The sequence below is a fragment of the Colletotrichum chrysophilum genome (assembly GCF_026319265.1).
Source record: "Colletotrichum chrysophilum strain AFK26 chromosome Unknown scaffold_164, whole genome shotgun sequence".
NCBI lineage: Eukaryota > Fungi > Ascomycota > Sordariomycetes > Glomerellales > Glomerellaceae > Colletotrichum > Colletotrichum chrysophilum.
The window spans coordinates 1-26,019 of record NW_026517451.1 but is presented as its reverse complement, the minus strand read 5'-3'; the positions used below and the strand labels follow the sequence as shown (position 1 = coordinate 26,019).

At 53.2% G+C, this 26,019-nt stretch overlaps 7 protein-coding genes across 7 annotated transcripts; 3 read left to right on the top strand and 4 right to left on the bottom strand.

The window, feature by feature from the left end:
- Positions 1–1,000: 1,000 nt before the first annotated feature.
- Positions 1,001–2,098, bottom strand: COL26b_012135 (uncharacterized protein; the record flags this gene model as incomplete). Its single annotated transcript, XM_053184783.1, has 2 exons — positions 1,001–1,487; positions 1,542–2,098. 2 exons carry the CDS (start codon positions 2,096–2,098, stop codon positions 1,001–1,003), a joined length of 1,044 nt encoding a protein of 347 aa, XP_053031262.1.
- A 1,278-nt stretch (positions 2,099–3,376) lies between these two features.
- Positions 3,377–4,064, top strand: COL26b_012134 (uncharacterized protein; the record flags this gene model as incomplete). Its single annotated transcript, XM_053184782.1, has 3 exons — positions 3,377–3,646; positions 3,703–3,960; positions 4,008–4,064. 3 exons carry the CDS (start codon positions 3,377–3,379, stop codon positions 4,062–4,064), a joined length of 585 nt encoding a protein of 194 aa, XP_053031261.1.
- Positions 4,065–4,211: 147 nt separating this feature from the next.
- COL26b_012133 (uncharacterized protein) lies at positions 4,212–5,522 on the bottom strand (the record flags this gene model as incomplete). Its single annotated transcript, XM_053184781.1, has 1 exon — positions 4,212–5,522. One exon carries the CDS (start codon positions 5,520–5,522, stop codon positions 4,212–4,214), a length of 1,311 nt encoding a protein of 436 aa, XP_053031260.1.
- Positions 5,523–6,879: 1,357 nt separating this feature from the next.
- On the top strand, positions 6,880–8,687 carry COL26b_012132 (uncharacterized protein; the record flags this gene model as incomplete). Its single annotated transcript, XM_053184780.1, has 2 exons — positions 6,880–6,940; positions 7,000–8,687. 2 exons carry the CDS (start codon positions 6,880–6,882, stop codon positions 8,685–8,687), a joined length of 1,749 nt encoding a protein of 582 aa, XP_053031259.1.
- A 306-nt stretch (positions 8,688–8,993) lies between these two features.
- COL26b_012131 (uncharacterized protein) lies at positions 8,994–11,423 on the bottom strand (the record flags this gene model as incomplete). The annotated part of the gene is made up of 3 exons (XM_053184779.1): positions 8,994–9,579; positions 9,627–10,304; positions 10,351–11,423. The coding sequence occupies 3 exons, from the start codon at positions 11,421–11,423 to the stop codon at positions 8,994–8,996; spliced, it is 2,337 nt and encodes a 778-aa protein (XP_053031258.1).
- A 1,136-nt stretch (positions 11,424–12,559) lies between these two features.
- COL26b_012130 (uncharacterized protein) lies at positions 12,560–13,988 on the top strand (the record flags this gene model as incomplete). The annotated part of the gene is made up of 3 exons (XM_053184778.1): positions 12,560–12,757; positions 12,811–13,302; positions 13,356–13,988. The coding sequence occupies 3 exons, from the start codon at positions 12,560–12,562 to the stop codon at positions 13,986–13,988; spliced, it is 1,323 nt and encodes a 440-aa protein (XP_053031257.1).
- A 4,244-nt stretch (positions 13,989–18,232) lies between these two features.
- Positions 18,233–19,366, bottom strand: COL26b_012129 (uncharacterized protein; the record flags this gene model as incomplete). Its single annotated transcript, XM_053184777.1, has 1 exon — positions 18,233–19,366. One exon carries the CDS (start codon positions 19,364–19,366, stop codon positions 18,233–18,235), a length of 1,134 nt encoding a protein of 377 aa, XP_053031256.1.
- Positions 19,367–26,019: the final 6,653 nt, after the last annotated feature.

Genomic DNA, 26,019 nt, shown 5'->3' with positions numbered 1-26,019 from the left:
CAATCTCGTTTCCGAAATGGGTTGAATGAGTTCTAGGACAAGAGAGGCGCAGAGCGAAAAGGATACAAAGTGAGATTGAAGTTAAGATTTCGGGTTGGAGAGATGCCCCGCGGCTGGAGGTCTTGGCAAAGGTCACAGGCGGCCGACAGACCTGCAATGACAAAGCTCAAGAACGTCAATGAGGTAACCCCGAGGTAAAAGGGACCTGGGAGCTCTGTTCCAGAGTTAATGGAGCCCTGAGGTGATGAGTCGTGAGTTACATAAAGGAAAGAAGTCGGATAAATTTCCTGACCAGACGGCACAGAGTCTAGGCGGGATGGAGGGGTTGCAATAGTGGGGCATGTTGACGTTAGTTGGACCGGCAGACTTCCGTCCCCGCTCTCGGAGCCAAACGGCGGGCAACATCGGGCCTGACTACCTACCTTAACCTTGCCTCACATACCAACAGCTTGCCCGAACCCGACCTAACGTACGTGGCTGCCCGCTTGGCCTACATGGTCACGCATTCAATTAGGTGCAGTAGACTCGGGCTGTAATGGATAGCCGAAGTCGCTGGTCAATACCGCATTGTGGTCACGTCTCGATGCAGCTCTCAAAGATGCTATGGAAATCATTCTTGTCCTAGTCTGCAGATTTCGGAGAACCTGGCCTGGTCCTCTAATACATGAATATCAGTCCTTCATACACGGCTTAACCAACGCCAAAGCCCGAGCTGATCATCCTCTGCTCCCGTAAGAATCTTCCGATCGTCCATCGTCCATACAAGTTTACCAGTGTTAAAAAGGGGACCCAAGTCGTAGGTGCTGCCTACTGCCAGTACTCACTGGCCAACTTGTCCCTAGTCCAGAAAGTGAAATACCTAACCATTACACAAAAGCTTATCGAGAATTGTGCTTTTTCATCCCATGACCCTGAACCTGACCGAAGCTGCAGTAGTCTCATGGCTCAAAATGCCAGAGAATACCTAGAATGATACTCAATTTCGCCGTATTAGAACATCTTAATGACGGGCTCGCTTAGCAGCCGGAGCGGTAACTGGATCTGCCGAACGTTTGGCTGGTGAGCTCTCGTGACGGCTTTTGACGCGCGGCCAGTCGTCGAATGGACTCGACCGGGTCTTGCGTTTGATTGGGGTTGTCTCTTCCGATTTCAACCCGGATCGCGTAGTGCGTCTGGTGTCGGGAGGAGTTGCTACCATCTGGCCAAACTTGGGTGCTTGAGGGGTCGACGGGCAGTCGCCCTTAACTTCGGCTGGGGTCTGTGGGGCGTCCTCCGGCTCCTCCAGGTTGTGGTCCTCAATGTCGGTGACCGCCTCCTCCTCTTCCAAAGTCGAGCCAGTAGCAGGCGCCTTGGGTGCCACGGGGAACAGCAGACGAGGCTTGATGGCAGAGCGAGTGAGTGGTCTCTTAGGGCGCTCAGAGGTGCTGCCCTCTACATCCTCGTCATCCTCTGGCTCAGCGAACTTGCGGAAAATCTTCTTTCCTCGGCTGAAATGATTTGTTAGCGGACATGCAAAGAATCTGAGGGCGGGTTTGACTTACAAGACATAGATCAGTCCATCTTCACGCTGGATCGCTTCATCAACCGCCTGAGAGGCTTCTCCGGGGATAGCGACATTGCGCTTGCTGCGACGGCGCGGGGGCTCTTGCTCGACAGTGGCGCTACCGCCGTAGAACGGGTTGTCCTCACCCCGGTCGACTTCGGGAACGCGATCTTGGGAATCGGTGAAAATCTCAATCGGCTCCTCAACTTCCTCGGCAACAAAGCTCTCCAGCGAATTACCAGAGTACTTCTTGGGAACGCGCTTCCTTCTAGGGCTGACCAAAGCCTCCTCTTCGTTGTGGAATAGGTTGCGGGCGACGGAGCGGAGATGGGCCGTCTGCTTCTCGTTGGGCGCCTTCTTGGGAGTCTTGGCTGGCGTGGGCAGCATGCCGGAGCGACGAGTGACGGAAGGAGCAGGAGCTTGGTGCTCCATCTTGTCAATACCAAGCGACGAAGCGGCTTGGGTTGTGCTCTCGACGGTCAGGAATCCGGATGCACGACGAACGGAGTCTTGGACGGGCTGGCGCTTCTTCTGAGGGGTGGCGGTAGGCGACATGATTGATGCAGCTGCGGCAGCGGAAGGCGCGACGGCTTTGCGGGTGGTTCGAGGAGGAGTGCGGTGGGATGAGGGTTGGGGAGAAGGGGTTCGGTGGGCGGCTCGTCGAGATGAAATTCGCGCCGACTTGCGGGGAGAGTAAGGTTCCCAGTTATCGCTCCAGCCGTGTTTGGGGGTCGGTGGTGTTCGGATGGAGGATGGGGGAGGTGAAGGTGTTGATGCTGCGAAGGTCGCCATTTTGGATTCGTGGGTGTGAGGGTTGGCAGGCACCCTGATGCTCAATGGGCTGCTCCTTCCTTTTTAGTTTTTCCCTTGAGGTTGTCAATCGCTCTTTCCCGTCTTGGTGGCGAATGCGCGCGGGCGTGCAGGTGTTGCAAAGCGATGAAAGACTTCCAGTGTGGTCGGTGCCTTGAAGTTGAGGGAGGATGAGGTGAGGTAGCACCCGGTTGATTCGAGTACCTTATTCTTAGAGGACTCTAGCGGTCAGAGTACAAAGAGCTTACTTCAACTGATTATTTTTGAAAATACTACGCAATCGCAGTAAGGATAAAATGCTGAAATTCGCGATTCCTCTGGTTACTCTGACTACAAGAGATGCAAGTAAGAAGTGGATGTGTGGATGGAATGGAGGATGTTCGCGATCATGGGGCGGCGGCAGTTGGGATGGATGCAGAAGGAAACGGTCAAGTCACAGAACGTGGGAGGCTGGAGGCTGGGAAAAGTAAAGGCTGGGAGGGGACTGCGACCGACCCTTTCAGAACGTGAGCCCATGTCCAATGAAGTGGGCAGTGGGCAGCCCAATCCAACGACTTTCTTTTTTTTTTTGGCAGCGCACCAGCCCCCAGCCACCAAGTTTTACAGCGACGAACACTGAGGCTTGAGGGGACAGACAGCTCATTTTCTGCGCAAATTAAGCGAGGCCCCACCACGACAGCGGAGACGCGTCGCACCTCCTGAAAAGCGCGTCTTTTCGCGTATCGTACACACAGTCGACCCCGGCCAAACAACACTAACGCTAAAGTACCCATTGGGCCTGCAGGGATCTTCTCTGCCCCTCACCCCATCCCACATTTTCCCCCAAACAGCCCGGACACGAAGCGGCACTCCAATCCCAAAGTCTGATTCCATCAACAAATAACGTCACCGTCGCCGTTCCGTCTCAGGCACAGACTGCCCCAGACCGCGCTCTCGCAGAACCGTCACTATCGGCGCATTACCACCTGCACCCGCACCCGCACCCGCACCTGCAGCTGGGCACCGACCGGCGCAACATCCATCATGGCCGACAACATGGACGACTCCCTCACCGAGGACATCTGGGCGTCGCCTGGCCCAGATGGCCAAGCTCCCCCATCCTCCGACCGGCCCAAGACCCCTGCCACACCGAAAACTCCCAAAACTCCAAAGACGCCCAAGACACCTGCGAACCAACCCACCACGTATGACAGAGAGGCCGCCTTGCGCAAGGAGCTGGAGGGTGTCCGCAATATCAACGCCGCCATTGAGGGCATCATCACCACTCTGGACAAGGCCAAGGGGAACATGAACGTATGTGTTGCTGACAGTCCTTCGATCCTGGTCTGTCGCTGACTTTAGACTCGTAGACCGTCTCCGGCACCGTCTCCAACGCGTCCACTCTCCTCAATACTTGGACCCGTATCCTCTCTCAAACCGAACACAACCAGCGACTAATCCTCAATCCGAACTGGCGCGGCGCAAGCAACGACTTGGTAGAAGTCGAAGCCGAGGCTTTGCACAAGCAACAGCAAGCTGAGAGGCGGGCGGCGGAAGAGGAAAGGCGACGTGAGGCTGTCCGACGAAAGCGCGAGGAGGAAGAGGAAGAGCGGCAGAGACAAGCGGCTGTGGGCACCACATCTCGCGGCCGAGGAGTGACCCGCGGGGTCTCTAGTGGGCGGGTTCGTGGCACAAGTACAACAACCACGCGCGGCCACACCTATTCCAGTAGCACATCGAGAATCGGTAGGGGCGCTCCGAGTGTTCGCGGTGGATATCGGGGACGGGCTAGAGGTACGGAGTAGTGTTGGACGACTTTTTGTTTGTGCATGAGTACCGATACCCTGAAATGCATGCTGGCGGTCAACTGCAGAACAGCCTATTTCTTCTTGAAGAAGTCGCTCATCTTCTTCATGCCCTTAGTGTTGACCTTCTCCAAAGCTCTGACTCCGCGGCTTTGGGTGGCTTTCCGTTTCTTCTCTTCCTCCATTTTCCTCTTCTTGTCAGCACGTGCCTCCTCCTCCTCCTCATCCATCATTCGCTTCCTGGAGTAGTCGGCCATTGATCTAGACGATGCGGCTTCGGCGCGCAGTTTGGCAAGTTGAGCCAAGTAGTCATCCAGAGGGGTGAAGTCGACGCTGGTCGTCTCCTGGTCAGCAAGGAGTGGCCTCAGCATCGCGGTCATCCCAGGCGCGATATAGCTGGAGCAGATGAAATTGAATGCGACCTTGAGTCTCTGAAGGTTGGTGACCTCCTCAGATGCTTGGATGGCACTGACGATGGTCTCTTCCACGACTTCGCTGATAGATGTTGCGGCTGTCGAAGTCGAGACAGCTGATTGTGTACTGTCCACCGTAGAAACGGACGTCTGAGACTCGCCTGATTCATTCTTGGTGGAATCTTGGGAACCATCCGTTGCTCCATCGGCAGCCGGTTTCGTTTCCACTGTCACCGCTTGTGATCTTTGTACTTGAATAGGTGCCTCCAAGGCCTTCTTCACAAACTTTTCCTCCATACTGTTCGGAAGACTTTTGGAGCTGATCGCTTTCGCTTTTGACAGAATCTCGTTGACAAGCTTCTTCTCGCTCAGTCGGTACATCTTCTCGTCACCAGCATCGACGGTGTCGCAGACCGTTTCCATTCGTGCCTCGAGAAGTGCGCGGGTTTTTGGGCATCGTAGAGCCTCGGCCATATGGGAGGACGACGAGGAAACGGCGTCGAAGTGGTCGTCGCTGGAGAGGAAGAGGCGTTTCGATTCGGTCGATTTTGCGCTAGCAGGGCCGAATAGGCCGGGAAGCAGGAGGAAGATGGGATCAATGGGAGTCGCGACGAAGAGGTCAGCGCCATTGGTGACCTGCGCCTGGAGCTTTGAGGTGTCTCCATCATTTGACTTCTCCAAATCGCCAGTGGGTGTCTCGATCATCCAGCTCCTCGGGCTGGTCTTGGGTGCTGCGATCTTGGTGAACTCGTAGATGCCCGTGTCTGGGCAGAGCAGATACCGTGTAGGTTTCGAGTATCTGGGATTAGGGAGAGAGACTATGCGAGCCTCTTGGGTAGCCTTGGTAGGAATGATGAATAGCTTGGGTGCGCTCGACGACTCCTCTGGCAGACTGTACTTGGCCGTCGTTGAGGCATTGCTTGCCTCCGTCTTCGCCGCCGGAGCGGACTTGGTTGATCTGGTTCTCGCCATTGGATGTGACCTGAATATTTTGCCGTGTGCAATTAGCAGCTTTTGGGTATGAGAGATGCCAAATCCGAGAAAGCAAGAACGAAAGATCAGTCGAGAATGGACGAAGCAGACGTGTCGGCAATTTGATAGCGAACAATCCGACCTGTAGGCCAGTGCTGAGCGTGGATAGGTCGCGGATCGAGGTACAAAGTGACTTGTGAACCCCTGCGCTTAGACGCGACAGGACGCGACGAACTGATCTCAATTAAAAGTGGAGCGCGTCGTTCAGGGTCATTCGCGACAGCGACCAATGGCGGCTGCCCGAACACTCGCATCACTCCACGTCAAACTCCTCTTCTCAGCCTAGCCTGCCCAGGCTTATCGTGACGACAAGTTCAGATGCGACAGTCGATAACGATCGAGACCTTCTTGCCCGTCCTTCTCATGCCTTAGCTTGCACACATTTTTTCGTCATTTTTGCGGCACCGAAAGCCGACGTCGCTCCTTTAGCCGCCTATCTTGTTTACATTGAACTCTTACGTCTTTCCTTTGTTCTCTGAATGCGAGTGTTTGTTTGCCGGCACAGACCCTTCCCATCAACCATCAACCGAGTCTTGCGCCCGATTTCGAAGCTGAGCAGCCCGGTCGGCGGGTGATGGGCCTTGTGGCGTTAAAGCTCCATCAAGTCGCCTTGCCCTAGAATGCACCAAGGTGACCATCGCGCCGACGACCGCCTTTACTGTGACCTACTAGCAATATGCCTCCTGGTTCGTTACCCCGAGAGCGTCTGGCGAACGAGACCGTAACATTCCTACAGGTGCCCCACACGACGAGCCTCAATGGCCTCCTCGATCACCCCATGAAGCCCTCATCAGCACACCCGGCGGGCGCGAACGACTGAGACGGCTTGCGAACCGAACTTCTCCCTCTCCGTCACCACTCAAGAGGGGGCGATCCATGTCCGCCTTATCGTCAAGGTCGGCCGCATTGCGAGACGAGATGAACGACCAAGAGGAGGAGGAGGACGAGGAAACCCTACAGCTCAAGTTGCAGGAGATCCAGGCCAGGTTAAAGCTCAAGAAACTTCAGAGCGCAAGGGAGAAGACAGCTGTGCCCCCATCGCCTAGGCGCAGATCACCACCACCACAACCAAGACCATCCTCGAGAATATTTGGACAAGGCGCAGGCCGAGCTGCCGCCAGGCCTTTGTCACTTCCCGCCGCTCCAACTATCGAGGTGCCTGTCTCCCCAACGAGAAAGGCCCCGCCCCCTCAACCACAAACTTCACCAAGTCGGGTTCTTCTGGGAATAGACAAGGGACTGAGAGCGGAAGACATCTCGTTGAAAAGAGCCCCAAGTGCGCTGCGCAGAAGGCAAGATGGAGAACAACAATTTGGCGGCTACCTCCAGAGGTCAAGGACCCCCGGACCCCAACCCACGTCTGAAATATCTCGGCCGCTGAGTTTCAACGAGAGGTTAGCTGCAGCAAAGACAACAGAGCAGGATCGGCAAGGTTTAAGAGACAGAGTTCAAAAGGTCAGGTCCAACGCATTTGAGATTGGACGGAAGGAGATGGACGAGTACAAATCAAAGGCCGTCGACCTACCCGATCAACCCGACGTAGCGCCACAGTTCACACGAGAAGAGATCCTCGGTTTAGAACCCAAGAGCGAGCAAGCACCAAGAGACGGGCAGTTAGCTCTCCCGGCACCGCCATCAACATCCGCAGATGACCCCCAAGGTCTCTATCAACCACCGCCTGACTGGATGTTGCCACAATCGAAACCAGCGAAGCCTAAGAAGCTAGCACCTGCAGATGTCCCCGAATCCGAAGCTTCGGCATTCGAGCCGTATTCTAGCTTCCATCTTTCGCAGCGCATTCTGCCACACCAGGTCCTAACCAGACACCTCTCTGAGAAAAAGATTTTTAAGTTACCAGATTTACTCCGGAAAGTCAAGGGGCCCGAGTTCCAGCTTCCCGATATCGAGCAAGATATCGTCGTCTTCGCCATTGTGGCAAAAAAGTCGGAACCACGCTCGCATAAACCCAGACCGGATCAAAAAGGGAAACAGACAGACAAGGGCAAATACATGGTGATTACGCTGTGTGATTTGAAGTGGGAGCTTGAGCTGTTCCTCTTTAACTCGGGGTTCACTCGGTTCTGGAAGGTCACAGAAGGCACTGTGCTGGCAATCTTGAATCCTACGATCATGCCGCCACCGGTTGGCCGCGAAGCCACTGGTCGTTTCAGTTTGGTCATCAACTCGGATGCCGACACAATCATGGAAGTAGGGAAGGCTCGGGATCTGGGCTTCTGCAAATCCATAAAGAAGAACGGCGAGTACTGCAATTCGTGGGTTAACAAGAAACGAACAGAGTTCTGCGAGTTTCATACCAACGAGGCAGTCTCCAAGCAGCGCGCAGCACGCATTGAGATCGGCACCATGGATTTCGGCATGAGTGGTGCAGAGAAATGGCGAATGAACTCTCGTTACGTCACTAAGCCTCCTACCGCGGCAGAACAAAAGAAGAGCCAATACGACAGGGAAACACATAGCCATTGGTTTGCCACGAAATCCATGAGCGCGGCGCAGCTTATAGATGGTGCCCAGGCTCTCGCGGATCGGAGGGAGAAGGAAGAGGGGCTGAAGAAGCGGATGCTTCAACAAGAGCGAGAACGCGGAATCATGCAGCGTCTGGGCAAGATCGGCACTGGTGCTGGAAGGGATTACATGAAAAGGGCAGAACGTGGTCCTACTTCCAGTGTATCCGCTTCCTTCCCTCCGCCGGGACCGTCATCATCCAACGCCATTGAAGAAGAAGCAAAGCCCGATGCTAAAGCTCTGGGTCTGGTAGGATCGAGGAGTAGGGACCTCGCAATCCACCTGAGCCCTATTAAACGCAAGAGGCCGCAGAGTGCGCAATCCAGTTCTTCGGTCGGTGCTCCAGCATCAGCAACAACTGGCGCGAAGTCTGGTTTCGGTTGGGGTGGCAACCTCAAGGACAAGCTGAGCAAGATGAAGGAGGGCGAAAAGTTGAGCAATGACAAGCCACCGGTCCGGAAAAAGACGAGATTCGTGACGGAGAAGGGCATTCGCGAAGCTGGGAGAGAGAGCTTGGGGATGGACCTGCCACGGACAGTTTCCTTTGAAGATGATGATGACGACTTGGTTATTCTTCGGTGAGATTGGGTAGCATTGGGATTTGGGTATGGCTTGTGAACGGCCGGACGGAAGCACGGTGTCAGGGATAACGGCTCCTGGATGGAGTCTACTCGAAGCGATCATGGGTACATTTATGGTCCGAAAAACAGAACCAAGAACAGAATTTGACGTCCTCGAGACGATCGATCACCCCATACCGCTCACCTAACCCTCCTCTTGCGTGACCAATAATACATGTGCTGTGGCAAGCAGCGAAAAGCATTCCATGTTACCGGCCATGATTTTGAGCAAGATGTGGATGTACTCAAATGTTTCCAGCCAAATGCCTCAGGACTTGGACGCTGCCACATAACTAGGCGGCCTTGCTTCCTTGCTCTTTCCCCAGTCAGATTCCTTGTCGCCCAAAGTAAGTTCCAGAGTCTGTCCTTTGCTGAAGAAGTCATGCCCAATCCAACTCCTGTTGTACGCCTGCCCGTCCAGCTTGGCGCTTTGCACGTAAATATTTTTGTAAGCCGGATCGAACCCCACGCACTTCACTGTAGCATTTTTGCCCGTCAGCGGACTCTTGATCGCGATTTCTTCGAAGAAAGGTGGTGTAATGAGATACACATTTTGTCCCGCGACAGGGAATAGACCCATGACGGAGAAGGCGAGGAACGCCCCCATGGCACCAGAGTCGTCGTTTCCAGGCAGGCCGCCACGGGTAGAGTTGAAGGCAGACGGTATGTACTGGTGAATGCGTTCCGCCGAGAGGCCGGGTCGACCCGCATAATGATACTGGTACACCGTGAGAAACACTGGCTCGTTGGAGATGTCTGCGAGAGGAGACGCGTGGAAGTAGTTCAGACGGGTGACGAATGCATCATCGCCGCCCATCATGTCGATGAGAGTTGACGTCGCATGAGGCACGATGCTACAAGAGGTCAGTTTGATGTGACTGAGTTGGGGACTGGTACGTACAACTGATACTGCCAGATGCTCGCTTCGAACGTCTCGCTGGGATTTGTCGTCAAGGAACAAAATCCAGCAAGAGTAGAGCAGGCAATCGGATCCTGGAAACCCCAGGTCCCATTCATGTACTTTGGCTGGAAGAAGCCGTTGAAGTTGGTGTCCGTGCCATTTATCAGTGATTTTTGGTCCAACTTCCACAGGTTTTGCCAGTTCATGCTTCTTGCCATGTACTTATCGTGGGCTGTGCCCTCGTTCAAACCCTGAGCTAGCGTCGCCAAACAAAAGTCATTGTACGAATACTCCAATGTCCTCGAGATGCTCCTTGAGTTTGTGCCGAAGCCGATGGGATCGAAGTCGAGATACGGGATGTAGTTGAGGTTCTTCCAGCTCGTCAGTCCGCCACGACCTTGGTAGGACCACTCCAGGGGCTCCTCTTCTGCGTCCCTGGTGATGGCCTCCAGAGCCAATTTCCAGTCTATCGAGGTTAAATTCTTGACATAGGCATCGACGAGGACTATGTCGGCGTTGGAGCCGCCCTGTGTCCAGCCTTTACAAAGAGACATACGGCAGTCGGGGAGCCAACCTTCGTGTTTGTATATGTCCAGCAGGGAATTGACCATCTGTGTCTGCGCTACCGGATCGATGACGGTAAGCAATGGATGCTGGACGCGGAAACTGTCCCACATGCTGCTTGCAATCAGCACAGATTTCTAGAAGACGAGTTTTGACGCACCAGTAGTATGAATCAAAGTAAGGGACACCGCTATCCCAATTGGGGTTCTCGCCAGTGTAGTTCTGAGGGGAGATCATGTTGCGATACAACCCGCTCCAGAAACTTCTCTGAAGATCATCCGTCGCACCGCCCGCGTTGATCGACACTGGGCTCAACTTCTCCCTCCATGCGTCTTTGGCTGACCCGACTAACGAGTCGAAGTCACTCAGGGGATCAGGAATCTCTCGCTCAGCATTCTGACACGCCTGTCCGCTGCTCTTGAATGAGACACCCACTCTTGCAGTGACCGTGTTGTTAGTGAGCTCCTTGAACCGGACGAAACCTCCCCCCTCCAGGTAGAACAGATTGAAGCCTCTGGTGATGAATAGCTCTTTCGGCTCGTTGCCCGCGCGGTTGTTCACCCATACCCCCGTGTCGAAGATCTTGGCCCCAAAGAAGTCAACGCAATAGTGCATTACATACGAACCGGCGCCAAAGCTGGGCAGAAACGTGCCGTTTCCCGTCATTCGTCCTGTGGGAGTATCTATCTTGATTGAGGCATTCTGACGGCTTGCCCAAAGATCCGTTAAATCCAACATCACAAGCGGATGGTCGTTACCGCTCGGAAACGTGAACCGCAAGAGCGCCGCATGCTCAGAGATAGTCATGTCCGCCTTCACGCCCGGCATCATATCCACCGAGAAATACCCCGGCTCGGCCACCGTCTTGTTCAAGTCATATTTGGTTGCCCGGTCTCCGATTCGAAAGCGGCAGTTATTGAGCTCATCACCTGGACACACTTGCGGGAACAGCGGGAAGTTGCCCAGACTGGGGTTGCCTCCGGTGCCGCTGTCATGGACGATGCTGAAGCCGGTGATGTTGCTGCCATCGGTTGCAAAGCCACCAGTCTTTTCGCCGTCGACGTCGGCGACAGCTTTGGCGAGCCCATAAGGCCGTGTGGCGCCGGCGAATACGTTACCGCCTCGCTGAGAGCCGATTAAGGGGTCGACAAAGGTCAGTGGATCGAACGACTGAGAGACGACTGCAGCACCAAGAGTAAAGAGTGAGACTAGTAGACGTTGCATCCTACGCATGATGCAGAAGACATGGGATGAACTGAAGCACAGAGTTGATGTAGATGGTTCATCCGCGGGAAGTCAAGCCTCTCATGAGAGACCAAACGAATTCCGTTGAAGAGAAGAGGAAGAACGCAACCAGAATTCAGGGCTGTAAATGTGAGTGATTCGGTTCACCATCTCCTCGCCTCCTGCAAAGTAGGACGACGCACGGAGATCCCGGCTACGTGCTGGTAGCTGGCCAAACTCTACTACTCGACCCCGCGCGTGTGCTCTATGCGGTAGGTGGTAGTCTGGTGATCCTTGATGGCGCGGGAATAAACATCAACGAACACCTGATTGTCGATCACTGGCCAGTATGCGCCGTGTTGACCTGCAGCTCTAGCCAGTCCAATGTCCGGATCTCCGTGTATGCATGGCGGACATGGCGGCGCACGGCATTTTGAGGTGCATTCTCGGAAGATTGGAGAGGTTCAATATCGCAGTCGAAGTTGAGTTTGCCGTTGGATGTTTACCCGTCAGGTTTTCACGAACTCCTCATCTCATAACATTACCGTGTACCCGTTGAACGAAACGGTCAAGTTGTTTCGTTTGGACGATGTTTGAAGACAGGAGGATAAATAGACTTGGGTGCTGGGTGCTGGGGAACCGAACCCCCCGGCCTTAGCTAGAATTACAGGGGTAGCTTAGCCGAGAGACAGCGAGAGTACCTTAGGTACCCCACAACAGCTACTTAACAGTTACGGTGCCTGTGGAATATCACGGCTTCCCTTCCCCCATCTGCTCAATTATTGATTTGCACAATCATCATGGCTAGAGGTGGGACTCAGTTGGCTTGGAAGTCTTTCGTCTGAACATCCTCTCAATGATTCAGACAGATGAACCTTGGTCGAGTTTCTACGCATCCGTGCCTTAGTGCTAAATGTAGAAGGGGCCCCCTTGAGGCAGGCGCCCGAAACACCCAATGCTCCAGCTTGGCCCCCGGAAAATTGCCCCAAGGATGGAGAAGGACACTTGGAGCTTCGTGATTCCAAACATCTTCATCTCTTCAGCCTATTGTCTGTTCATTTGTCTTCTGGCTTTCCTTTTCCCTTCGTCTTCTTCTTGCAAACCAGACTGACTTGTCATTTACTTCCTCTCAACCAACTGTCAAGATGCTGGACATCTACCAGCTGAATCTCGCCGGCCTTCTGGTGGCCTGCGGCGCTCTCTTCGCTTCAAGCAACACTGATAAACCCGTCAAAAAGGATGAGAAGAGCGCGAAACAACAAAAGAAAGAGAAACCCCAGCAAGGATCGCAATGGGCGTTCTACGTCGTTTACGCTCTCGTCATGGGCTCGGATTGGCTTCAGGTAAATCGGTACCAATCAGTCAATTAATCTTACCTGTCTGACACGATCACCAGGGCCCATTTCTCTACTCTCTGTACAAGAATGAGCACGGCATCTCCTCAGACCTTGTCCCGACGCTTTTCACGACAGGATTTGTCTCTGGAGCTGTAGCCGGCTACTTCATCGGCTCCCTGGCCGACCGTCACGGCCGCAAGGCGAGCTGTCTCTTCTTCTGCGCCGCCTATGCCCTCTCATGCCTTCTCACCACCATCCCGAACCTGCCGCTACTCTTCGTCGGCCGCGTCCTTGGAGGTCTCGGAACCAGTCTTCTTTTCAGTGTCTTTGAGAGTTGGATGGTCACCGACTTTCACGCCCGTCGTCTCGGGGAGAAAGGTCTGGACCTGTCGCGAACTTTCGGCTTCATGAGCACGGTCAACAGCATTGTGGCCATCGTCAGTGGCGTTGCCAGCGAGTGGTTGGTTTCCATCACCGGAACGCGCAAGTCGCCATTTCTCGCCAGCATTGGGTTGCTCGTGCTAGCCGCCGGTATCATTACTAGCCAATGGGTAAGACTCCTGTCACTGTGCAAATCTTGGTCTTTAGGCTAATGGGTGTTTAGGACGAGAACTATGGTTCTACGGGCCAAAGTTCGTCTAAGGAGGCTTCCAAGGGAAAGAAACCCAGCCTCTGGACCACGATGACCGACAAGCGCGTACTTACTATTGGCCTCGCATCAACAATGTTCGAAGGTTCCATGTATCTCTTTGTAGTTCTCTGGAGTCCCGTCCTTCTCGGCGCCTCCTCTTCTCCGGACACCTTGCCTTACGGCATCATCTTCGCTGCCTTCATGGCCTCGACTCTGCTCGCCTCCCTCTTGTATCCTCGCCTGTCTGCCATGGTCTCAACTCCGTCTCGTTTGCTGTTCGCAGTCTTACTGGCAGCTAACGCTGTCTTCTTTGCTCTCGGCACCGGTGGTGCGCGCCCAGAGCAGGTTACCTTCTGGCTGTTCTGTCTCTTTGAGGCTTGTGTGGGACTCTACTTCCCGTCCATGGGCTACCTCAAGGGCAAGGTTGTGAACGATGGCGTACGCGCGCAGGTTTACGGTGTTCTGAGAATCCCGCTCAACTTGTTCGTCGTTGTCAGTCTGATGTTCACAAGTGACGAAGGAGCAAACAAGGTGTTTCTCGTGTGCGGCATGTTGCTCCAGGCAAGTTGCGGCGCGTTATGGCTCATGGGTGGACAGGATGTATGAGTGGATGGCTGCAAGTCTGGCACTAAACGGAGGAGATAATGGGATAATATTTAGGATCCACATGTCCAACATGTCCAACAGAGGAGCCATGTTCATTCCACAAGCATGGAAATCAGATTTGACCCGTCTTCCGATATCACGCCAATATGTTCACCGACTGACTGACGTCGACTTAAGCGCCCGTTGGACACGTCACCCCACGAATCCCATCGGGCCGTTTAAAGCTCGCCCTCTCGCCCTGGTGTCGGGTCTCGTTGCGCCAGGGCTAAGCCTTGCGTTGAAAGCACGTCCGACGTTGCGCATGCACACATAGGTGTCTCTGGAACCGAGCGAGAATGTGTACACCGAAGCACCCGGAATGGACAAATCATTCACATCACCTGATGAATAGGGTCGTCACATTTCAAATAGTGTCTCATTCTCAAACTTGACAGGACGATTTGTACACCTCCTTATCTAGATACCGCCTTGCTTCATCACTCCTGATTGCCGCCCGAAATATTAAGGAATCACATAGGTAGTATCCCGTCATCCGGCAAAGGAAAGCCAACAGATTAGAAATTAGATACACAGGTACAAGGCGAAGAGAGACTCTGAGGAGCTACATTATCCAATAACAGCTGGAGGGCGAGCAACTGCAGTCCGCCTGCTCGACTTCCCAATGGTTGGAAGCTCGTTCAGCGTTGCAGGAGGAATTACCTCGACGTCTTCCAACTCAATTTTCAGACTAGGGACCCTTTCGAGTGAGATTATCGTCCCGTCCAGCTGAAAGATGAATGTCAGTTAAGATCCCGCGAGTAACGTAAACAAGACTGAACTCACCTTCCTGATGACAACCTTCAAGTTATCATCGATTGACTCCAGAACTGCTTTTGTCGAAGATCCTCCTATGCTAGCCGACTTCATAGCCCTCCTCAAAGGAATCTGGTCGTAACTTTTACCTTGCTTCGGCATGTCTAATAAGGTGAAGGAACCGGCGAGGCCACCGTTCATGAACAACTGCACCTGGCACGGCAATTCCAGCTCACTCCTCTCAACTTGAACCTTGGCGAAGTACTCCGTCCTGGGTGCAGCTTTGCGTCTCTTCACTCCTCGGAACGAGTTAGGCACCAGCGGACCATAGAGACTATTCACAGTCCTGCTGACCGCCATTTTCGTCTCTCCAGGCGCCTCCTCCCAGAACCGTATGGGCGCGTACGTGTACCCCCAATCACGGATTTGCGTCACCGACTCGCTGGTGAGAGGCTCTCCTCCTCTACCTATGAATGGCATCATTGGCGATTCTGGTGTGGTGATGGTCCCACGAGGCGTCGCAAACAGTTGATTCGAGGGGTACGAGAAGTGCATGGTCGCGTTCTCGAAATGAAGAGCTTGCCAGTAGGCTATGAGGCGGTCTACATTGGTGTGGTGAAGCCAGCTGAAGATTTGAGTCAGAGCTCGTTGATCTCGTCATAGTGAGAGGTTCAACTTACAATAGGGGGTCAAAGGCTGAGGTCGACAAGTATACGAGGTCTTGGCCACAGGCTGCTCCAACGTGTACCTCACCATGAGGGCCTTCAAAGTTGGCTCCCTGAGATTGCGCCGAGACCATTTCGTCAAAGCTGGTCGCTTTTAGAAAGACGTTGTACTGTAATCAATCAGAAAGTGTCCGCTGTACAACTTGAAAAAAAAAAAGCCCCGGGCGATCGCTTTTCGATCTGTGGGCGGAAGTTTGTCTCAGACTTACCACCTTCTCCTTGAGATTGAACCCCGAGAGAATGTCATTCGCCGACTCTGGGAAGCTTTGCCCATCGTCGACACATCGTTTTGTATAGTTGTTCCCGTCAAACTTGCCAAAGTCGCCCTGAAGTGCAGATGCTGGGTATGTGTACCTGAAGAAAGGGTTCCGGACTGTGCTCTGGCGAAGGGTGCCATTGTCCGATCTGTTGATGACAACCGTTGGCAGTGCGGTCACTGGAGGCACGTTGGAGTTGGCACTCCAGTCCCAATATGCTAAACGTAGATCCTCGGCAGCTTCGACATACTGCCTTCTTGATGTGGCTGGATAGGCGGCGGCAAGTCGTTTAGCATGCTGTACAAGGACTTGCTGTGTCGGGAGTGTCAGTTCTTCCTAGAGACAAACCTGAACCTGTGGAACGGTGCACAAACCTCATACAGTGAAAGATACGCACGATGCCAGGTGCCGAATAGCATTTGCTGTTTGCGAATGTCAGCCAGGTAAATATCAACTCTCCACGTTAAGGTTGCTTACATTGTGCGGACAATACCCTGCGTCTGCTCCTTTCTGCGGCCCGCCCCCAGACCAAGCCATGTACGGCTGCCCGTGAATACCTGAGACTCGCTTTTAGCTAGAAGTTCAACTCAAAGACCATGTAGTTCTTACCGGCAATCTGGAAAAATGATACGGGGTCCGTTTCATTCGCATCCTGCATCGCCGTGAGCGCCCCCACGTACAGATCCCTGGAGAAATGTCAGCAACCTAGTCTCTCTCGTCCGAGACAGTCATTTAACCATTGTGGCCCTCCTTCGTCGTAGAGGCTATTGATGTCTCTCCTAGCCGGGACCTCGCCTGTCTGGGCGTTGATACCGGACCTGACCCCTGTGACGGGGAGGTTCTGCCCAACAGCCGTCCATGGGACGGCCACTAGCAATACGAGTATGACTTCGAATGGTAGAGCAATCATTGCGTTGGAGGAATCTGATTATGGTTAACGTCTTCAGACCGCCAAGGAAGATCAAGCTCTCAAGACCCAGGGGAAAGTGAGGGTGTTTATATTCCCGATGGTCAAGTCAAGCACTTTCAGGTTGGTGCTTCAACAAGCGGTGCCGTCGGACCCGTTCCATTCCCGCGCTGTCACCAACCTTGTGGCATACCCAGCATGTGGAAAGGTCTTTTGTTGGAGCCTTCGCGTACCGTCGCTCGGCATGGGCGACGATATTCAGGAGACCTGATTCCTGGGTCGCGAGCATGACGATCATCCAGCTCCACAGACAGTTAATCAGGAACAATCGCAGAACGCTCCGACAAACGGTGACGGAAATAGCAACTAAGCCACTTTGTGTGACCTCTCTATATTGCTTGCAGGTTCTCGTGGATTAGATGCCAAGGGATGATCAAAGTGGCGTGAGGCCTCAACTCGATGTGGAAAGCAGAAGTCCGGAAGATCAAGGCACTATCGAAATTCAGGTACGCGGCGGGAGGTTGCATGCATATCACGAGCTGGGCCACCTCAAGAAAACGTCGTGGAAACATCGGAGCGGTCAGGCGCTCACCCTGTCTACCCTGTTCGCTCTTTCCCGGTGTGGCCTCCGACCGGCCGGTTCCTATCTCTCAAATCCGTGGCTCGTGTCTTCCGTTGGCGCCCATTCGCGGCTTTTACGGCCAACATAAATCACAACATCCACCCCGTATCACAAACAGAAGCACCGCGAGTCGTTTACGCTGGGTTGCCGTTCTTCCGGTCTGCAGCTTCCCGTCTGAAGCATGGGTTACAGGCAGAAGTTCAGGGTAACTAGGTCCTGGCACACTCACCGCTTTCGGCGAGGTTTGCGACGGGCTTTGGTCATTCTCACAGTGATTGATCTGACGAGATTCATTGGTAGGCGCAAGAATGCCGTTGTCCTTCGTAGATGATGCAGTCTTCTGCGGGCAAAGCGCATAACGCTGACGTGGCAGCAGTGATATTCTCCTTATTACATGCGGCTAGGAAAGCTGATCGTGCGGGTTTCCCTACTCCTAGGTATGCCGGCGTCTAGCCGTATGCTCGTTACGTTACGTGAAGGCGTATCTAAAAGATTTTGAAGCTAATCGGCGCCAAGAAGTCGAGGAGAAGATATCATAGGGATGGCTGACAGGCCGAACGATGTCGAACTTGAGGAGGTTCAGCGGTGCATGAATGTGCCGCCATAAAGGGCGAGCTTTAAGGCACAACTTATTTCACAGCATCAGTCGTGTTACTGCCAGGCATCGTGGGGGAGATGATTCCTCAATAGTGCAGGGAATGATTCAAGTAATATTGGAGCTGTGAATCAAACGAAACCCCTAGATACACGATAGTCAGAGAACTTTTGAGTTCGTTATCAGAGACAACTGGGATAACGCGATGCCTGAATGATTCCAACGGTACTTCGTTCGACGTGGTTCAATGAGACTCAAGAATGCTTCTCCAAAGCCTCCAAACTCCTTCGACCCACGATGACCACCTTCGAACCATGACCACACGAGAGGCATAAAGAAGCTCGACTCAGAGAGACTTTTCCAGCAAGATGAGGTCTTGGAAGCCCTCCTTCCATCTCTTCATCTGGTCTGGTGTGGGCTTCGGCAGAGGGCTGCGCGCAACTCCTCCATACCCCAGCCAGGCTTGAAGGCCAGCTTTGACTCCGACGACGCCTCCTTGAATAGCTGTCCAGTCTCCCTGAGATAAAACCTCTTGAATCTCTTGTGCTTCTTGATACTTACCTTCTTGGAAGAGCTTGATTGTTCTTATGCATGCCTTGGGGGCAATATTGGCCAGCCCTGCAAGGATGCCATGTCCTCCAGCGACCAGAGATTGGATAGAAAAGTCGGCCGAGCCAGCCAGCACGAGAAACTCAGGCACATCCGCATCTGGATTCTTTGCCAACTTCATCGTGGCATTTGCGACACGATTCAGCTTGCCCGTGTTGCCGCACGTCAGTTTCAGGCCGGCAATGTTCGGGTGCTGAGACAGCTCCACGATAACGTCGCTTGAAAGATCAATCCCTCCCACTGCTCCCGGGAAGTTGTAGATCAGAAGGGGAATCGGAGAGGAATCCGCAACTTCGCGAAAGTATCTCAGGATGGTCTCGGAAGAAGGCGCAAATAGACCAGAGTAATACGACGGGGGCAGGACGAGAGCATAGTCTCCCCCAGCAGCCCAAGCTTCTGAGCAGTACTGGATAGTCTCGCGGGTGCTCTGGCTTCCGCATCCAACGATTATCGGCATCTTGGAGAATCCGGCTTCGTTGAGGGCTTGCCGAGTTGTGGCGGTAACCACCTGGCGTTCGGTGTGGGTGAGATGAACCGCCTCCCCATTCGATCCCTGAGTCGCGAGACCGGTAACACCGGCTTGGGCAAGTCGCACTGCATGGCGGGCAATGGTGTCGGTGTCCACATTCTCAGTGCCAGTGTCAAAGAAGCACATGGTTGGCACATAAACACCAGGGACGAGCGGCCGGCTCTCGTCGAGACCAGCACCCAGCGAGGCGCTGTCGAAGGAGCTGCTCAGCGGTGAATGAGATTCCGGATCCGCGGAGCTTCCGATCTTGAGATTTGACGGTGCGCTTGAGCGAAGTGAGTTTTTACTGATGCCAGCTGCGAAACCTCCGGTCGGCGAGGGCGCATCGTTGTGAGGGGCCATGGTCAACCTAGAAGATTTGTGGAAATGGGCGTACCCGGGGTGTGACGGCAGGCGAAAGGAGTAGCGTTGCACAGTACGCGCTAGAAACGCGGAACCAGACAGTAGAATATGACAGAATAGTAGAAGAATTCTTGGAGCTGAATTTAAGGCACGTTCCTAGTGAGTCTAGAAGATGCAAAAGGAAAAAGGTTTGGAGGGTTGGTCGATGGCAGAGGGAGGCGTGTGGGAGAAGAAAGAAGGGGCCCTTTTATCATGAACTTATCAACGCAAAATCAGCAGACGCTCTTACTTCCAATTCTGCTTCTCCCTTGCCATACTTCATACAACCCCAGAGGGGCTGGTGGCGTTCGAAACGATCTGGCAGTCGTAATTTTCCTCCTGTATGGAGGCGATGTCGCTCAACTCGAATGACACGAAGCCAGGTCCCTTGTACCATGAGGTACCGATTTCTGTTGGAATCACGCAAGGGATAGAAAGACGCGCCATGCCAGCAATGAAGCATCAAGAGCCATTGTTCATATGTCGAGCGTTGACTTGTCCTGAACGGTTGTGCTACGAAGGAGTGCAGCGACCAGGATCGCAGGAAGATGTGAGCGGCTAGACCAGGATGCCGCGACACAGTGCGAGACGTGCGGCGGAGGACGACCGCTTAGCCATGCGCTAAGATGGACCCCAGGCTTTCTAATGCTTGAGATGGGATGTGGGAGGTTCAAGATCCAGCGCTGGCAAGACTAGATCAGGCCAGTATGGGTTGGGGAAGAGAATACGATTATTCTGGGGTACGTCCCCGAACTTTTTGTGTGGGGGTTAGCTCCCGCCGGGCACATTTTACCCAATGTCTTCGGTGCTGCTTTCACTCATGCGTAAGGTATCTCGTGTGCTGATCAATGGTTAACATTTCCGCCCTTATAGTCGGGATAGAGACAAATACGGATATTGTTGGAATTATCACAGAAGGCTCGAATCACGAGGTCAAGATATCAGCTCAAAGCGATCAAGCACATGTGTTGCGGGGTGAGCTGTTGTGAGCGGCAGTGAGATCCATAAGCCTGTAGTACACGTGTGTAGCAGGCAGCGCTTGTACCGGCTACCATTTTCCACATTGGAATTTCTCGGGTACTGGGCACGTTGCCGTTCCATGCGGCAGCCTCTTTGGAATCATTCGGTGCCCGGTCAACGACTCGGGCGAAGGCCGAGATGTCAAGATATCGAGGTGCTTCGAGCCTTGTCACATCTCTCATGAGGCGGTCGAGCTCGCTACAGAAGCAGATGATGGGCGGTATGACGACTGTCGAAAGTGATGTGGTGCTAATGAAGATGCCCGGCGCTTATGCTTAGTTTTGTGAGCCGAAGCCACCATCCATCAACTTTTCGCACCAAACGAAACGTCTTTTGCTCGACGTACTCTGATAGAAGAAACTTGAGTGCTTTCATCCTGACATCTATTCAAGGCCGTTGTTCGACATGAGGAGCCTCTCGTCCTCATTGACGTATCTTAGAGTAGCAACAACTCATCAATACCGGTGAAGAATATGCTGTATGTCGAGTGCGTTGGAGATAAGCATCGCGAAATGAGGCTGTCGTGTTGTGGGGCTGTTTGCGTGCAGATTTCGGGCTCCGTCGTGACCCGTGATGAACTTCGGGCCAAAGACGTTTCTCACCGGTGAAGTATTGGCCGAGCCAGGTACTTTGCGGCAGATTGGGATGAGATGCATGGATTAATGCGGAGTATCCATCATCGAGACCGGCTGTTACATGTGATGAAGTTGGTTCCATTGCGTCGGTCTGCGGGAGCATTGGTGACCTATTCAAAAGTGAGTGAGTGTGATGGATGTGCGGGTAAAGGCGGTACTGACAGCAGCGGCTGGTGATCAGCTTGGCGAATACAGACGTCACATATCTTTTTGAACGAATCAGCCTGGGCCGATGAGGGTTGGTGTCGGACTGTTTCCGACGTCCTCAGAGCCTGGCCAACATCGGTCATCACCGGAGTGAGGTCGACTCTGAGACAGGAGGCGGAAGGAAGCAGGGAAGTTAGCAGAACTAAGACTAGACGCAGGCACGGTGCTGATGCTGCTCCCGGCTTCTCAGCAAAGTGTCCCTGGGGATGCAGTGAAGAACTTCTTCTCCAATAGAAATGGTCGATATGCTACTAGGCGCGTACGTAATTAACTCTCCAAGAAGAACTCGAGGCAACGGCCTTTATCTTCATCTCACTCATGAGCATGACAGTATCCGTATGTGGACGGGATGGGTCCTTCCTTCCAGCCATGCATCTCCACACTTTCGCTTTTCTGCCTCATTGAGAAACAGAACAGGGCGTCATTCGCTAATTTCGGGTGGAGGTTTCGCAGACCCTAGTCTAAGCAGCAGGGTTCAGTCAACAGTCATGCTGTGAAGCTAGTCAACAACTACCACATCTCAGTCGTTCACGCCTCTGAATCCTCTACTATGTGAGATTGTTGAGGATGTCGTTGAAGTCCACAAGGATTGCTGGCTAACTAGTCAGATTAACCTCACGTTGATGGTAGTATTACAGTAAGAAACGACTGCGTCGCCATAAGTCCAGTAGCTCTTGAGAGAGGCATGGTTCCATCCACATCTACCGCTATGATTCGTTCAAGGCCTATGCAAGCCCGACATTCCATACTACAGCTCAGAAAGAAAAATGTCGCTTTGAGAGTTGTCTAGAGCAAATCTGCGAACGCCCCTCTCCCCTCTTGAATAAGTCTCCAAATTTCAGGGTTTAGGGGGAGTTCATCATCCTTTGCACCCGACAACGCTACGTAATATGCCACGCACACAGCTGCACGCAATCCTCCAAATCAGGCTCGTCTTTTGGAATGCGTGCATGCGCTCGTGACCACAAAGTCGAATGTAGGCATGCCCGAAGACTTGGCATCCTTGTACATGCCGAATTGACAGTGTAAGTCAACCAAGTCTCTCACAGTGTTTGTCTAGCTTAAGTGCGATCGGTCCAGACCCCGAGCTGTTCTCGTTAGTATTGTCGGATATAGTTGGAGCAGTCTGCTGACCCCGATTCTCCATAATATTGCAGAAATCCACCTGGATTATGTGGACGTTCTCCTTCAGCCGCTCTTGCACGTCCATTAGCTGCGCCGCGGGACCATTCCCTTTCCTCTCCCGGCTGCATGAATCTCACCTCGGGTTACAACACCATTACCCAAGGCGGGCGTCCCGATGCCCCCGCACGTTGTGCTCTCCAGTTGTAAGGCACATCTGTGTCGTTAGATTCGGTTCTGTCATCGATCATTATCTTCGAATGAGAGGCCTCCCTTTCGATATTGACGTAGGAACTGCCAGATTGTGCGGCGAGACAATGGCCTCAGTCTTGTAGTTGCTCTTTTGATTCGATATGACTATAGTTCAAAGACGGAACCAATGGTGCAGCTGCTACGTGTCGAAGAATACCTCGATGATGAGACTTTACTTACAAGACGTTGCCATCTCTGCGGTACTACTTCACGCCCTCAGTGATCAGCAACGAGCCTCTTATGCCACGTCTGCACCCTTAAGGAAGATCCGGGGGCGGGACGTCATGCGTCGTTGATCCAGGAGCCTGGTCCAATACCGAGCCAGACTACCTTCAGGTCAAGAGGCTTGGCTCCAGTTTGCGACTCGATTTCTTTTCGGAGAAAACAAGAAAATGTGCTAGAATCACTTCGGACTCTGAGTGCCACTCGTTCTTAGAAGGCGATAGGTCCGCGTCTATGACCATTTTTGTGGAAGCCTTTCCCATGCCCAGCATGAAGCGCATCAAAATCCTTCGTGGCGAAGCCGTCTCGTGCCGAGATGACCTGAGTCGATCATGCCACTCTACACGTGTCTCTCGTTCATTGCGAGTTCTCACACGATCTAGCCTCGAAGGTAAGGGTGAGGAGTGAAGGTATAGCCGCAACCCACACATAGATCGTTACCTCCGGTGACCCCGTGATGCCGTACTTCTCTCACCCCGCGTAAGTAATCCTCTCGAATCGTTGTTTTCTCATGCCTAGTCCACTGGAGAGAACAAGGCTACTTAACCTGTGGGGTCGTTCCAGGCTCAAGCGTCAATTAGACGACGAAGCTATAATGCGTTGCCTCTTACCCGTCGAGGAACCAGCCTTAACATGATCGTGAGTGTGAGAGGCAGTCAACACGAGACAGTTGGCGTTCATGACGGGGAATAGTCCCATTCCCCAATAGCTCTTTCTCGATTACGATTAAAACCTTCCTCTTGGTACTCATTGACCTCGGTTTAACATGTTGCTTCAGATCCCCTTCAGTGCCGCAACTCTTGGCGGTTAAGTGGTCTACTTGAATTCCTCCCGGGAAACAGATGGACTACTAGGCTGAGAAGGAAGCTTCAGCAGACCATATCAGTGCTTTCCAACCCCACGGCCAACCTCGGTTTGCCTCCTTGAGCCCCCACACCCCGCGTCTCTTCCCCGAGTTCAACTAGGCCAGGGAGAAGTAACCTGGACGAGGCCTTGCCCATTTGTAGTAAGCTCGAACCGACTTCTTGGGACAGTCAGAGACACGTGCTACACATGTTGCTTGTCTGCCCACGCACATATCGATCTTAGGCTATGTTTCTAATTCAACGACATCTCCGTGAGCAACCGTTATAATCTGCTTTGAGAAATGAGCAAACGTCCCCCGCTTGCGCCTGTTCTAGCAAACTTTCTCTCTAGCCAGAAATTCAAGTATGTCCCGTAGCATTTGTGGGGAATGACAATGACCAAGCCCCTCGTATTTCTTGAAAATGACCTCGCACCCCGCCATCTGTAATACGCTCGAGGCGTCTTCGGCGTACCGGAGCAGCACGTTATCATCCTCGGTACCGTGACCAAGAAACACGGGAATTTCATGTACGCGAGGTTCTGAGTTGGATTCCAGTCGCGGAAAACCTATCTCTTCCCGTAGAAGGTCCAAAGCCTGTATCAAAGGCGTGGCTTGCGAGCTATCTTCCTCGTGGGAAAAGGGGTCCCAGGTGTCATCGTCTGTGGGTTCAAGGAAATCCTCCTCGATATCAACATTTCTTTCCTGCCTGGTACCGTGATAGTCTAGACCTTCTGGGCCAGAGTCGCCCTGACGCAAAATTTCGCGGAGATCGCCGCCCATAGGCAGCATCCCACACATTCCCACGATGCCACCGAGAGAATCACCTTCCCAGAGCAGCATGCAGACAAGGGCGGTTGCGCATCCTTGACTAAAGCCGCCCAGAAAGACTCTATCTGCGCCGCCGACAAGCAAGACTTCTTCCCTCAAAAGGCGATGCAAAAACTCGATGGTCTCCTTCGCATGACCCAGAACAGTCTCCTCCCAATCACCGCTCCCATCAAACCATTGGTTGATGATGGATCGTCTGTAGATAGTCGCCCGCGACCGTGGCGCCGTGGGGAACACGAATCTAGTGTTTGGCAGGGACTCTCTCAGCGATTTGGAACCGTCGTCCGTCTCCAGTCCAGCAACAGAGGTATCAAGAAGGTCGGGCGCAAAGATACGAGCGCTGGAGCCCCGGCCGTGGAGGAAGATGATGGTCTGGTTGTGAGGCTGCCTCAGAGGCGGGAAGATCGTGGGCGGTGGAAATGTGTGAAGTGCCTGACGCGGCTCGCTACTTGCGTTTGCGAGCTGCGGCGAACTTGGTGATTCAAACATCTTCGACCGAGGAGGTGAGGTACATGTCGAAGTCCAAACGGAGGTGGTGATGCGGGGTCGAAAGTTGAGGTTTTGTGATCCGGATTGACAGGTCCCCACAGGGAGCCTCCGGCATCTTGAAACCTCGGGGGCAAATAATTCTTGACAATTTTCTTGCATAAACTTGTCACTGAACCGATTTTATCATGGAAGGGCGCTAATTCGCCCAAGACTGTGCCCCCAGACATAGGAAAGCTCCCTTCTGGATAGCTACTTCACCAGACCAGATTGTGTGCGTGCTTCAAGATCGAAAGTTCCGCTCAGTACGGTTCCAGAATAGTCTCTCCTTTCGGAAAGAAAGCAGGCATCGGGCTTTCTTCGATGCCTTGTTTAGTTCCCAGCACCCCGGGTAATAGCCAGCTTGCGAACAGTTGCCAACGGCCGCAACCACCCCCTTCCCTACGTCTTGGCCCTCTTGCATGTATGCATTGATATCATCTGGTTTGAGGTTTCCGTGAGTTGGTATGAGCCAAGAAACTAACTGAATCCCTGACGTTTGGATATGGATCTCTCTGAATTCCTCGTTGAGGGTATCGTACTACGCTTTCACTCCTCTACGTATCGGAAGTCGCTCACGGTGCTGACTTTTCTACACCATCCTTGAACGGGGAAATGACCGCTGTTGGCGACAACCCCTGAGAAAAAGACAGAATCGTTGAGTAAAGAACCGAAGCAGTTAGGAGAATAATATATGCTTGAGTCGATGAGGGGCATGTTCCAAACTTTGGCTCGTCAAGACATTGAGAAAAGATCATTTTCAGCATTTCAAAGATCTTGTGGCGCTGCCATCACATAGAAAATACACTGCAGATTTCAGTATAGGGCTTCACTCAGAGTATAGACAATCCGCGATTGATAGGACGAAATCATACCAGCCGACGTCCGGGGGGGGGGGGGGGGTGGCTTACAGGCGCTGGGATTATGTTATTGGGATTCTTCCGTATCCCGGCTAC